Here is a 15786-nt window from a genome sequence, read left to right on the forward strand (position 1 = left end):
GAGTGCGGACATGAGGAACAACAGGACCAGTTGACTGGTGCTGTATACGAAGGAAATTGTTGAAGTTTGCCCCGATAGACTCTTCATTTACAATGAAATGATACTTTTGTGTGAAATACAAAATCAAATTTCTTGAACACACGTGTACCTATTTCACTAAAGCGTCAAAGATATATAAATAATGTACACAGTTTTCTCCCTGTATAGTGAAATGAAACATGCGGAGAATCACCTCTATTTCTCGGAATATTTTTGTTCGCTGAAATGACTATTCGACAGGGGAACATACATGAAAATCGAGTGACTTCCCCGGGCCTCCCCCACCTAGCGCTGATTGGGAAATATGACCCCCTGCAGTTTTCCAATGTAAAATAACCATCCCCTCCTACCCTGGATTGTGTTTTCCTGCCCCAGCAATTGTTGAACCGAAAGTGCTTCACACTCCCACGAAATAGTGGTATGACCCAGGGAGAGGCGTGTCAGCTGCCTGATTTACACACGCACACGACGAGCCAGTCACTCTCACTGTCGACGGGACGACGCCTTTGTTGTAGAATATAGTTTAATTACAATCAACACCAGCTGCCATCGCCGTCATCATTTAAGGACTTAGAGATCCAGCTTAGTAGGTGAGTATAGAATCGGTGAGACGCCAAATTCAAGTTCTTTTTAGTTGTCAGTTTCGTTTCATGAAATGACCGTAAGGCTATCACAGGGAAGCAACGTATGTGCTTAAACCTATTTCGGTGCCCAGCGGCGACAAATTTACCCAATTACACATCCGTGTAGGAAAACAGTGTGCTCGCATACGTAGTTTCGACAAACGGGAAAGCGCTCTCAATGGATATTGTTTTAGATCGTTTAATTTTATGTTTCCGACGCCAAATCAACAAGTGTCATCGGTATGCTGGTAGTAAAAACAATGGCTACGTGTACACGTACAGTGGTTCAAACAGGGCTAAAAATGATTATTGTAGAAATAAACCTAAATCATATAAGACTCATATTTTATTATCCTTCATGTTACTGAATCTTAGTTTTAGATTCATTTCCTGGTTGGTCTTCAGCGGAACAAGCGCAAATGGCATTGCCCGAAGACGTCCAGTGGTCGGAAGCCCACTACACAACAAAACAAATCGTCGAGCATTTCCGTCTCCCGAAAATTTTCAAAGTGACCCGAGGAGCGCACGAAACGGACGACAGGGACACGCTTGAAAACCTCCAGGTATGTTGGGCCACGGACAGTTTCTCTACTGTCTATGGTTAGGCGCATTATTTAGAAAACAATAAATCTTCTGCTAACTCACGGGAATGTGGCCCTTGCTATGTTCAACAAAGTGAACTGTTAGTTGGACGAAAGCGCACAAAGCGTACCAATCACGCAAAAGCATGGATAGTGGAGAGAGACTCTACAGTATGTGGGTGGAACCACTGTCAATCCACGGTGGGACAAAATTCATTAGCTTGTTATTCTTTGCATGTAAGTAAGTATGTCGGGAATGCTTGTCTGCGGGGCAAAGAAAAGAATATTTAATCAGCCACGGTTTATTTTCAAGTATTATTCAATAAACTTTACTCCACCCAAAAAATGAGTCACTGGAGGGGGGGGGGGGCAATTACACGAACAAAACATCGCAGTGCACCACTTGATCCTTAATTATACACTGTCTTGTGACTTGACGTGACGAAAACTTGCTCCATAGCTTTGAGATTTTAAGTGTGCCACAAAAGTCACCGTTGGCATTTCTGTAAATCATTTGTTCTGGAAGGTCAAACCATAATAGCCATTTCGATTCGTTAGGTAATTTGGCAATAGAGGTTGTAATTCTTACGTACGACGTTGCGCTTAACTAAACAAGCCAACAATATCCATAGGTCAACCAGGAGATGTAATATGCATGTTATATCACATGTTGATTTCCAATACTTTCAACAGGATCCACCAATAGGATGAATATATTAAGTCGGCTAACATAAAATCGCCCTCTCAGTATTTATTTCACGACATCCAATATTTCAGCAATTTGCAGTCATGCAGTATTCTTTAAAATATGACAAAAAGTTCGAATTTCTTCCATATTAGTCCCGGATGTGTACACCGTTGTTTTAAGGTAGTACGTTTCTCGAAGGTGAAAGACTTAAATGTTTGCTCTAACTTTTCTAAGTGAAACTTTCAACCATTCTATCACCATATCAAGCGTTAAAATCGGGGATCACCGTGCAAATATTACAAGTAAAGAAACATTACCTTATATTTACCGATATTTGCAGATCAAAAAGGGCGCTACACCTGACACTGTTAACCCGCTGTTGAAAATAAAATGTTCGATTTTCGAAAAAGTAAGCATGTGAAAATATTTCTTCTATCAAGATCTTAAAAATGAGCCTCTAAAAGGGTAGACCAGAAAGGAACTGAAAAAATTGAGATTCCGAATATCAGTTCCCGAGCCTGAAGAGCATTCTGCCTCACGCTCGAGTCATTCTCCAATGATGTGAATCACAGATGCAGGTGTGCTTCCTTCGTGAGAACTAATACTTTATCGTACTGCATAATGCAACGTCCTGTCAGAACAGACAGAAACCCTAGCTTCGCTGCCGCTGGCCAGTTCCGTGATGTAACGATGGGACTTCTGTATTTATTATGGTTCCTTTTTTATCCTGACGCGGTGAACTGTGTTTCTATTGTTACACTTTTATCAGCATATAGTATTGAAACTAACGGGGAAACACGCAGCGTACAGCGTGATGATACAACGAATCACTTCAAGGGTGATTGAGAATACCAACAGGCGATACGGTATTTACAAATACATGTTGTGTGCAATTGACAGCAAACGTGCACCGAGTGGCTTCCTAATAGAATTGAGTAATTGATTAAAAATATGTCGTGAACTTATGTCCCCATCATCCCGTCTAGAGCCCCAGCTACCTTCTTGAAGATGCGCCGCATTGGTAAAAATGGCACTCGTCGAATATACTGATGCGAAAATGCTCCCCACCTAAAATGTGAAAATGCAATGCATTCAGTTCGTTTCGTAATCAGCCTAGACCTGATCACCGATGTGAAATGGTCAAGGATCGTACGCGTTTGTGTTCTTTTCCGCTTGAGGCTACATCTACTTTCGTGCGGTGGTGCTAAAAATAGTCTCTTGCAAACAATCAGCAGCCAAATGATCTGAATACATTGTCATGTGAGTTTGTTCTATGATAGTCTTGTCATCGCCAAGTCCCTCTGGGAGTCAGTCAGTATGGAACCAATAGCTGTGGTACTGCCAGTGAGAAAACACCTCCCCTCCAACAAACACGTCAAAGCAGCCGATCAAGGAAAGATTTGAGAAAAATTACTTTGAGAAAAATGGCATTGACGTTAAAGAGTGGCATTAATTGACATATTTTCATAATTGTATGCTAATCCAAACAGCTAAATTATATATTTCAAGGTGGAGAGGGGCTATTTTTGCTAGTCACGTGACTGCCGTCGCTCGGTTGTCCAGTCGCGCGTCTCTTAAAAAATAAGCAATGTCACATTGTCGACCTTGCACTCGCCACTGACACTGTAGAGCTAATATTATCACACGCCCTAATAAACATAAAGAAATATATCGGAGAGAGGGTATATAGAATGTTTGTCACGGTTGGAAAGCAACGCCCTAATTTCGACAGGCTGCACTACTATTTACTATTTACACATATGACTCAACGCCGAGGCAAGTACTCGTGATCTGCGCAGTTTTTACAATCTGAATATCTGAATATACATGCCCTGCGGCAACAAGTGATTAATGGCTACCAGGATGCGACCTGCTACCTTTCATGACAAAAACAGTTTAAACCTCAAATTGGATCATTGTTTGGAGGTCAAACATGCGAGGTCATTTTAGCAGTCCTCCCGTAAAGACACAGCAATTTATATAATTTACTAACTTAATTCTCAATAAGACGGGAGGGACACACCAATGTACCACTTAGATTTACCAACGGTTGACACGGTAGTAATAGCCACCATAAGGCACAATAATGCCAGCGGCCCTGAAGTAGACAAATAAAATACAAATAAAATTATTGATTGCTCCCATGTATCTAATACACATTGTGAACAGATTATTGACGTCATAAGAAAGCGTCGCCATGACAGCATTCACTCATTCAATAGAATACATTTATTTATGACACTGACCTACATATTATTGCATTATTCGATTGCATACATAAATTGGACAGGGAAAGCGCGCTTCACATAAGCTCCCCCTCTCCCTATTTCCACCAGTCATGGCTTCATTACGTTATTGAGAGGTTTAATTGTCGGTCTTTCAACGACTCTATTTTAGCTCTTGTTTGAATATTGCGCGCAAACGACGGTGGTGTCGGACAATTTTTCGCTTAGAGCTCCCATCAGTAGACACGTTTTATGTCCCCCTAAGAATTATCGATGTTGTATCACTCGTTGTTGTATCACACTTATCGTTATTCTCATAAAATCGTGTCGAAATGACCTGAGCTCATGTTTATTGTTGATAACTGACTACTACGTATTTAAACATGCTTTTTTGGTAGTACAGAAAAATGCAGTAGACATCAAAAGTAAAAACTGTGAAAAAATCAGTTACAGCTGCTAAACCTTTAATTAAGGTGGTGTACGCCTCGAAGATGAAAGAATTAAAATTTGCTCAAGCTTTCCTAAATTATACTTGCAACCATTCTCTTTCCAAACTAAGAATAAAAATCTGGGGTCATTATATATATATATATATATATATATATATATATATATATATATATATATATATATATATATATATACACACACACACACACACACACACACACATATATATATATATATATATATATATATATATATATATATATATATATATATATATATATATATATATATAGACAGACACAGACAGGGGTGACATTTATCAAATTTTTGAAATCAAAGTGGCCACCACCCTGTGTTAACTTTATGGGACAAAATTTACGATTGAAAATCTAAGACGGGGAAAAGTTTTCAAGCTCAAAATGAGGCCCACAAGTGGTAGATTATAAGTATTTGACAAATTTGAGAGTCCAAATATCTGTCCCCGTCCTGGAAACGATTTAAGCAGTACCTCATGTCATGCAGACAGGCAATCTTGTGTTTACGTTTATAGACAACTTGCTCGCCAGCAACCATGGTTTACATGTATACTGTGTATACACACAGTAACTCTATTCTATATACCGTAGAGACAGAAGATGGCATGCAAGTACGCGGGAACATTATTAGATCGTCGACAAAGCAGACATAATTAGTTTACGGGTTACTGGCTAGTCCTATCGAACGGCAAGACGCTTTGTGTGTCCATTATCTGAGATACGTTCACTTTCTTGAAGACGTGGTAATTTCATTACCGTTCATGCTTACAATGATTCCTTCCACCGGAATAAAGTCCGTGGAAGAGATCTTGTGAGCTATCGTCACGACTTTCCTGTACAGTGCTCAGTGTTAGTACACTTATAATGTTTTAGACAGGGCTCGAAATTAGCGGTAGTCCCGCGTCCACTGACTACCAACTTTTCCCTGGGGCTACCAAAGTCCATGAAATGGTAGCCCACACGGACTACTAAAGCCTCTGACATAAAATACTTGGCGTGCGATTTCCGTCACTTTTGGACGATCTAAATGCAGTCAACATGTAGTTTCATTTGTTTGAAGCAATTATCCTTTCATCTGTGAAGAGTTTTTTCTGGTTACTATTACAATTTTCAGTACTATGCTGTACTTTTCATAAGATGCAGAGCGTTTGATACTAGAATGTTGAGTTGCTTTTCCGTGTGCAGTCTTTGCATGCCAGTTCACACTATGCTGTTGATCGGCAGCATACATGACGTACTTGTGTCAAGTTTTGGGGTTTTGATGCTGACATTTCACAAAACTTTCACTTCTATATCAAGAGATTGTGTAGTCAGTTTGATTTGTAATATAAAACACTGTGCTTGGAAATCGTGGCTGAGTTTCGCTGTATTTTATCTATGGTTGTCGATCAGTATCAATGTATTACGTTCTGTACAGAGAGACTCGGGTGTAACAAGGCATGCCAGTTCATAAAGATCATGAGAATATTTTTTCTGTTTTTCTTTACTAAAGTTACAATTTCTTTGGATGTATAAGCCGATTTAGAAAGTGATAGAAAGTGTTACAAATGTACATAAATTAGCATAAATTAAGCGTTCGTGACACATAACATTGGGTTTCTCGAGTAGAAGTTTTACTGCTGTTTTGTGTTGCTGAACCGGGGGCTTATACTGGGACGAGCACAGTATCCCTAAACTAAAATATTCATGGACTACCAGCCATTGTCACTGGGCTACCAACTTCAGAAAATGGTAGCCCAAGTGGACTACCAAGGTAAAAAGTTAATTTCGAGCCCTGTTTCAACTTGTTTTGGCATGTATTTTATGCCGGTATCAATAGCAATATCAAGTTTTGTGGGAACGATTAGGGCCTGGGTGTTTTTGCATGTCGTACAAAGATGTGACCTACTAGAAAATTGACCCTGTCACTTTGGAAAAGCAACAGAGCCTTTGGAATTTAACAGACTCCGTATTGGCCAACAGTCGACGCTGAATTCATCTCTGGTTCTGTGCGACAACAGCGGTGAATTTATTCATGACATAACATGTGACTATTCTAGTACGAACAAAGTTGATGCAGCTCAGTGAACAATGTCCAGATATCTCACCAATATTAAAGACTCCCTTTAAAAATCAGAAGTGAAATAAGCCATACAACTTGGACTGGCATCAGACATCTTCTGTAAATTGCCCAATAGGTATCTTACTTTAGGCAGGTTTTAGTCATACAACACACACATCCATCCCAGGGACTGCCAACCAGCGAATTCTGAGAAAATGTACCCAGAGGTATTTTAACATGCTTATGTATTATTCTGATTGCAGGGGCAAATAATGTCTATTCGTAAATGCTTACCCATCATGATTTGAAAATCACCCCCATCCGTTACGCCTCTCCCCCAACTGACCACCGAGAAATCTCCCTGATTCCCCCCTCCCCACTACAAAAGTCACCGCCGCTATCCCTTTCGCCTTCAGTGAGGTCTCTTCCAAGAGTCTGTGAAAATCTTCGCCAACTAATGTGGAAAACTTGCCCGTCGACCCATTCCCCACAAGTTCATACGAAGAAATAATTACTGGTCGCGAAGAACTCGCCATCGAACAGTCTTTTTTGCTGCCCACCCGTAGCCGATTTGAGTCAATATAAACAAAAGGACAAACATAGTTTCTAGTGAAGATTTCCCAAAAGACTGTAATATTTAATCAACTATTGACTACTTTCCCCTGAGTGATCACTAATTGGTTCTAATCTCAACTTTTCAGGTCATTAGAATTCACCAAGTTTATAAGCAGAGGAGAGCGATAGCAACGGACGAGAGAGGTCGCCATTACAGCATCCCAGTGGACTACGATATTCCCTTTGAGACTTTGCCAGTCAACTCATCAAGTATGTTCATCATTTATTGATATAAATCATTTCTATTTCAGATAACATCGTCATAAGATAAAAATTAAAAGCGGCTTTCATTCCGGTACTCGGCATTTCCATCACATCGGTGTCTTAAAATCTATAATAAGATTTGACATCGTCAAATTTTCAGTAGTACAAGGTAACTCTTCCAACCACATTTCAGGCCTGAAAATTTCGATAGTGTCGTCCACATTCTCCTTGTCTGTGTGTCGTCTTATCGTCTCCGTCACTTTTTGACTCTTTTCGCACAATATGTGTTCAAACGGGAATTAGAAAACTGACAAACCGTTATCGGGAAACGATTTTTCACGAATAATAGAAAATGTACCAAATTTTGAACAAAGTATGTCAAGTTATTCAGCAAAAGTGTTTCTTTCATGGTGCGTAGTATTCTCGTTGCAAATTTACTGAAAGAGCAGGACTTTCATCATCACACCACTGCCAATGTTATATCTACGATCAACAGTGCGTAAAGTCTACTTACGCCTTAAAAACAGTGTGAATTTGTCGGAAATTATGTCTCATTTTAGGAAACTAGAAGACTCAAGCCAAACTTGGGTCAAATATACCGGTACGCTAGGGGTCGTCGTCTTGAAGGGGAACCCCCCCCCCTTCCCCGCGTTTGTAAAATCGAAAAACAGAAACTGCAAAGCTACCGGACCCGTACGTTTTGAGCAAAAAGGTCGATCCTTCCACCCCTTTGAATCATAATTTGAACTTGAAACCTTCAATAGACACACCTCTTTCATTCAGCACTGAAAAAAACGTATACATAATTCAGAACAAGATGGATTGATAAAACGAGATTTGGAGGCCGAGACGTTTTGTTTTGAATGCGTCCATGACACGAAGAAAATCATTTAGACATACGGGAATATTTTAATTAATTTTAAGGGATAGTTTAATTTACCGTTGACGTCAATGGATGCTCGATTATATATCGCTTCACACCACATGATGTTAGATAGAGGGGCTGTGGTATAAATGAGAAAGAACACCAAGTTCACTTCAATAGAAAAATCTTAATTGCAGCAGGTTAGGTCTTTTAGACTTGTAATTGAAATGTTCCCATTATACTGTAAGAGACTGTATTCGGTGAGATGGTGCATCGAGGGTCTGGCTGGCGAGGTTGCAGTCATGGATGATCGAGCGGCGATGCTGAGTGGGTCCAACTCGGAACAATAGAGTCTGTAAAACGGCTTAGGTATTGAATACGTAAAAATACTTGACATGCTTCTGGTATGACAGAACACACAACTCGGAATCCCAGAGTCCAGTTTCTGTCAACACTTCAAAGAACATAAAACTGGTAAAATGTGAGAGTGTTATTCTCCTGCTGTTGAAATTAAGAGATCTGTCGCTAGGACAAGAAGGAATGGTTTAAACTCGAAAGGACCGGCCGTAAGTCATCGACTTTGAAGCCTTTGTCTTCGACTTCACAAACTTTGTTGTAGCAATTGATTCATTAGCTCTTCAATATTATACATAAGGAGTGTGTGTGTGTGTGAAAGCGTCCGCCGTGGTCCGGAAAATTAGCGGCCATACAGAACCCTGAGTTGTGTGTTATTTGAGGTCAGGTTCGGCAAGCGACGGCTCATGCGTGTACGCAAATATATGTTTTAGTGTATCCACCGCCAAAAAGTACTGACTTGGACGACATTTACAGCACATGAACGTGGCGTACAATATTATATGTATGCGAGATTGTTCGCTCACATATTTTTGAACAAAGGGTTACATTTAATGCAATAATTTGAATCATAAAGTGTAGTTACATTATAATTTTCGGACATAGTCATGTTATTCAATATTTTTTTGCAGTTCAGCGATGATGTATGATCAACAGGGCCCCGTTTACGAGTTATACTGAAGTTCCAATAAACATTGCAAATCAAATGCGACGTGCTTGTATACATATATGTTTGTGAAAGGTTCACGGGTAAACCGTGCTCCTAAAAACACGTTCCTGCGGTTATCTGAGGAAACCACAATCCTCTTATTTCTGAGAGCAGACACGTTTAACCGATTTTTTGTTTCGCAAATACGCGTATTAATTATTTCTTTTGTTGAACTGGCATCGAACGCTACATTGTGACGTCATTTTCGTCTGGTTTTCACCAGCAGGGCCGGAGCCTCAGTACCTCTCCGAGATACTTCGCGACAACAACCTGCCGAAGAAAGTCCAGTTTTCGAATCAGATGCAACTGGACGCATGGTTCATCGACAGCAACGTCAAAGTGGACTCCAATTTCGGCACATTGACCTTGACAAAGGTTTACGAGGAATCGTACCTGCACACCAACGCCATTAACGACGGTAGGTCACATTTAGAATGCCCTGTTTAAATGGCCGTGTACACGTTGTCAAGGTTGAAGCAATTCAACTTTCACCTCCAGCCAATAGAATATAAGTTTAACAAACTCTTCAAAATGGCCGCGTCCTCGCCACATTCACAGGGAAATAGGAAAAACTGTCAGAAATGTAAATTACATTGTTGATCAGAGGGCCGATGCTTGATTTATGTTCGTGTTTTGATGTACGAGTCTTGTTCACTTCAATCGCCGAATTTGGGTGTGAACAAAAGAAAGTCATTTCAAAGAGTATTACCGAAAATACTCATCCTTTTTGTGGAACACAAAACAGAAATAATGCATACATCTCCTTTATTAGGCAGCGCTTGATTTCGAAAATCGAGTATCCTTTAGTGTTGGAAAGAACTGTTGTTTTCAAATGTACAGAACTGTTAACTTTCGGATCTGACTCGCAAGCAGCTTAACAGTGGTGCGACACCAATGCTTTAACACGGGGATAATTCGCATCGTTTTGCATCAACAGGTGACCTGGACGTGGAGATCATCTTGATTCCGGCGTTCACCAAATCACATTTTTGTGTTGCCGAGGGGCTACGGAGCGGCGACGACAAACAGTGGGCCGAAATCGTAGAACGGTACAACGCCATAGCGGAACAGAAAGTGGATTTCGGCTCAAAAACAGGAAACACGGGTAAGGATTTTGTATAATATTCCGCCATACTTGAATGGATGCTTTTAATCGGTCAGCCAATTGGTGAGGTAATACCGATGATTTAGTCAGGGGCTTTAGGCCTAACTTGTGAAAAGATTTTCAATAATGTATTATTCGTATGTGGAAATACTTCAACTCCGGCGACCGATAAAATGAGTTGGATAACGTTCCCTTTCATTAAACCTGTCAAAACATATTTTCTTTGTGATGGTATGTACATATTTGTAGACTTGTGAATTCCATTTACATGTAAGCCTAAACGTAAACTGTGTAGACATGCAATGTTGATCACGCATGCGCAATCACGTTCCCGTAATTATCGATGATATATTGCTAAATGCCACAAAATTCAATAATGAACGATTGAAGCTCAATTTCCTATAACCTGTGATGTATTTGCTATGTTGTTTTGTTGGTAAAACACATTTCTTTTACTTTTCCCAACTCACGAGAATATAGCCAAATGCATGTTCAACTTGTCACATAGACGGTAGAGGGGAAGACCGCTCCAGTGTTTATACTTGTCAGCACAGTCTGCAATGGTGTCAATACCCAATGTACTGTTTACAATATTCTTTTGCCCTACGTCTCGTGGAGGCTCATTTTTTGAAGATCATATTCACTAAATAAAGTTTTCAACAGCTAATTATTTTTGAAAATCAGGACTTTTATCCTCCTTCCCCGAGATGGCGGCTATTTTAAATTAAATACATTGTATTGGTAAATATCGGGCGATTTGTTTTACTAGTATGTACCAAACTTTGCATGGTGACCCCGGATTATTATTCTTGACTTTTCAAAGAGGAGAAAGAGGATGGTCGAACGCTTGCTTGAGGAAAGTTTCAGGCAAAAGTTTTTCATTTTCGAGTTGCGAACTACCTTTAAAAGGTCAGGGCTCGTATTTCACAACACTAAAGAAAGAGAAAGAAAAAATGCTTTATGGAATGCGACCGAAGAATAGAATGAAAATATTACAATATATCACAGCGTGTTATTTTGTTTTATTATGTCCAGATATTTCAGTGTACCGACCTGGTAGCACAGAAGGAAACCGACAAGACTACGCTAACATCGAACCCAGCCAACACATACGGGTAAGATCACGCAAGTCTCGCCTTTACGAGAACAACCTAAATACTGGAAGCGAGAAACCTGCTATGGAACAAAAAAAGGTTGATCCGAAACTGGCGCAGAGGCCTCTGCCGCCCTCACCGGTCAAAGGCGCCCCCACGCGGCAGCCTATACGGCCACTCTCGGACACAGACGACGGAGTCACGCTTGTGAAACGGGAACCGCGGAAGGAAATCCCGAAGAATGACTTCGAAAAGAAGAAAAAAGCGACGAAAACAACTCAAAAGGCCGAAAAGAATAGGCTAGGACCTAAGAAAGGTAGCAAATCAGACAAAAAATTCAAATCTCTGGATGAAGTGCCGTCGGATTTGACAAAGCTCTCGGTCGTCCAAGTAGGGAATCTACTCCAGTTGCTGGACTTGGAATCACTAGTGAGTGTTTTCGAAGAACGGGAAATAGACGGGTTTGCATTGAAGCAACTCACTGTCAATCATCTGACCGATAAAATGGGCGTGGCTAAAGTAGATGCCTTGAACCTTACAGTATTCGTCATGGAAAACCATAAACAAAAGAAGAAAAAGTTTTCTTTCTTCTAAAGAGGGAGCACTTGCCGTATGTTCCGACGCGAATGAGAACAAACTCATCCCACAATATCAAGAGCTGCCGACAACAAGTATTATTATCTGTTTCTGTGAAAGGATGAAGATTGCTGTCTTTTAATATGACTTACCATATTTATTTTCGATCAGCAGTGCTGGCTAGACTGGCCCCCCAGTCGCTCTACTTTTCTCGGTAGCAGTTACTGGCTGACCAACGCTTTAACCCGAAGATCTACGGAACAACCTACCGCGAACGCGGCAGTCTTCGGAAGTTTATTCCTTCAGTTTATTATTTTTTGATATTTATATTACGACAGACTTGGAGCAAGTGTAAGTGGTGACCAATGCACTCTTGAACTTGGAAAATATACTGTCTCCGCCAACAGCCCCGTCATACTGCATATCTTGAAAACGACGAGAAAATTTCTTAAATGAACTCACGTTAAGGGATAGGATCGTTTATTTAAACATAGGCTAGGGGGAGGATGAAGATTATCAGATTCAAGACAGTAAAAAGGTTTAGTAAAGAATTAACGTATTATCAACAAGTGGAGATTTATCGGAGAAATAATTTCAAAAGACAAATGGATATTCCTCAAGACCGATTTAGCATTATACCTTGTTGCGTGGCGTAAGTATAGCTTCAGTATTATAATGTTGATTTGTCCGCATTAACCTTTGACCTCACACCTTTTGCGTCACAGACTTGCCAGATCGTGCAATGCTACATATTATTAATCAGTATGATGGAACAATCAGTATTTGTATTTAAAGAGAAATCCGAAACTTATCAGAGTTTAACTGAAGGTTATCAAGAAGAAAGGCCTTTTATGTTAATTATGATGATGATTAACAGTTAAGAGGCTATAAATGGTTATTTTTTGAACGTCATAAGCAATATATTTATTCAGGATATTAATTTAGGATAAATATGTAAAACATAGTTCTTGTCGGTTGCTATGATATTCATGGTTCGTTATTAGCTGGCATTTTTCTCGTTTTGCTACAGTTATTCAATGGAACCATCTCATTCTTGGTGTCTTGCAGACCTGCATTTTCTGCTGTTTTATATTTGTATTACCCACGTATAGTCAATCTTTAATAACTTAAGGACGGACCATTATATCTTGGGAGGTGAGGGTGGGAACAATCACATTGTGAATAATTGTTTTACAATTGTAAATTTTTGATTTTTTTCCAAGTGAATCATGATTTGCTAATTTTTTTCCAAGTAAACTGTCAGATTTATCATTTCTGATTTTTTTTTTATTTTGCAAACAAGTCTGAAGATTTTTCCCCTAATTTTTTGCTTTGATTTTTTTCTGTTTTTGACCACCACCCCAAGACATAATGGTCCATCCCTTACTGGAGAAGTCACGTGATTCATTGGCTTTAGATTTGATTGCAATCCGATAAAATCAATTATGAAATAACGGAAATCACGCGTGTATCCTTGAGTTAAGCTGCCAAACACTAGCGACTTGACTTCACAGATGAACTTCTCAGATGAACACATTTCTCATTCTTATCCCTTGATTCTCAAAGTGCAATTTACTGAATTCCAGGCCAAAAGTGAAATTATTTGATGTTAAAAAATAGTTGTGATATTTACTGTATTCTTTTACGCTAGATGTATGGGTCAATAACTCAGCTTCAGAGGACGCTATTCGTTGTATAGTGTTAAACAGGTGCATGTGTGCTTTTGGGTTGGTATTTGTGCATTATTAAGGTAGTATGCGCCTCAAAGTGAACGATTTAAACTTTTGCTCAAACTTTCCTTAAAGTATCTTTCAACCATTCTCTTTCAAAATCAAGAATAATAATCGGGGGTTATCGTGCTTTGGTACTACAGAAACAAATACCCGCAAGATTTACCGATATTTAAAATCAAAATGGCCGCCATCCCTGTGTTCACTCTATAGAAAAAAAAAATTGAATTCCGAAAAACTAAGCCGTTGAAAAGTTTTCCCACAAGTGGTAGATCAGAAAAGAATTGTAAAAGTTTGAGAGTCCCAATAAGTGTCCCCGAGGCGCATTCTGCCTTAAGCTGACATCAAAGACAAAAGACATTTAATGTTCATGTTTTTATTTGTCTTCTTGGTTGAAATTTAAGATTCTGTGTCACCATGGCCAGTTTCTAGATAATACTAATAGGAGCAATTCACCCATACGTCTGATTGTTAACACAGCATTAAACCAGTTTAAACAGACAAAGTTATACTCTTTTTTCCGATACCAATTTCGAATGGCTGAACTTCCTACTATGCATTTGTTTGCGCACAACCTCATTTGTAATCAAGGATTTCTGTGGTGCGTAAAGGGGAGACCGGGTCAAACTATCAAATCATCCATTGTGTAAATTACGTCATAAACCAAAGATGGTCAAGTCTACGTAAAAGTGTGCATGTATCAGCCAAACGGCACAGTGTATAGTGCAGTATTTCAGTATTGTACCTGTAGACCATTACAATTTCGAAAACCGTACGTAATTTTACAATTTCCTGTATAAAATTTGTACATGTTTTTTATATAAAAAAATGTATATTGATATATTGAAACATTAAATGATCAGAGATACGAGTAAAAATATTTGTGAGTGATTTAATTCTCTGATATAATTCAGATGTTATAGTAAAAAAGCCAGGGAGATGATCACTTTGTACTCGTTATGGATAACTTGAAGGGGAAAATGATCTTAGTCTGATATACTAGTGTGACCTTTGACCCCCGTGGGGTTTCAGGTCAGTCGGAAGGTTCACTGATTAAAATTAGGTCACGATGCGAAATTTGAGACCCCATGTATCCAACGATCTCTCGGGGTGTAATTGTACAACTTCGCCAGGATAGAGATTGAGGGATTTCCGACTGTTGTGTGAACTGGAAGTCGAACTAGAAGAGTTAAAATTGGGGAGGGAGGGAGGGAGGGAGGGAGGGAATAGATAAATGAATTGAATTCAGATGATCAAATTTCAGCTTTAATCAATGTTATCCAAAAACGATAACTGTGTCTTATTTTTAGACATTATGCTTAATTTGAGTGTTCCTGGTGAGACTATGTCTGGAAAACCGACTGCTAAGAATTGGCGAAGCTTTCTACCAGTAGATTAGAAAGAGACTTTCCATGTCTGCTATTTTTTTATGATATCTCAACTGTTTAAAAGGGTGGATTTGTCTGATATTTCGAAGTTACCAATTTATTTGCATTCATAAAGAAACTGTCACAAAACACTAACGAAACTAAGCCTTCTTCGGACTATTTTGGCAGGTCAACAGAAATAGGGAGAGAAATGTTTTCGCAAGCTGGCAAAGTGTCGACACCAACCTCCCCATGTTCTTCTGGCAAGGCCTAAATACAGTAGTCACCCAACCTGTAGATGTACTATAACCACTGTCCCTCCACAAAGGGGGGACTGTGGTATATCCTAATAATCCGATATTTAATACGGTTAGAATTGAAATGTTAGCGATGTTGTTAGCAACTGTTCCTATTGAACAGCATGTATCGTTGCAGCATTAGGCCAAAAAAGAAAAATGAAATGTTTCTGGTCAGCGCGCGCGTCA

At 39.5% G+C, this 15786-nt stretch overlaps 1 protein-coding gene across 2 annotated transcripts; it reads left to right on the forward strand.

Annotated features, from left to right (window-relative positions):
* The first annotated feature begins 489 nt into the window (after positions 1–489).
* LOC139115932 (uncharacterized) lies at positions 490–14852 on the forward strand. 2 transcript variants are annotated; one of them, XM_070678364.1, is made up of 6 exons: positions 490–629; positions 1038–1225; positions 7384–7507; positions 9653–9847; positions 10367–10534; positions 11570–14852. In XM_070678364.1, exons 2-6 carry the CDS (start codon positions 1082–1084, stop codon positions 12220–12222), a joined length of 1284 nt encoding a protein of 427 aa, XP_070534465.1. In that variant the 5' UTR covers positions 490–629; positions 1038–1081; the 3' UTR covers positions 12223–14852. The 2 variants fall into 2 exon arrangements, with proteins under 2 accessions (XP_070534465.1, XP_070534466.1); XM_070678365.1 differs by having other exon boundaries at positions 9656–9847.
* The last annotated feature ends 934 nt before the right edge of the window (positions 14853–15786 follow it).

This window comes from Ptychodera flava, chromosome 17, assembly GCF_041260155.1.
Source record: "Ptychodera flava strain L36383 chromosome 17, AS_Pfla_20210202, whole genome shotgun sequence".
NCBI classification, from domain to species: domain Eukaryota; kingdom Metazoa; phylum Hemichordata; class Enteropneusta; family Ptychoderidae; genus Ptychodera; species Ptychodera flava.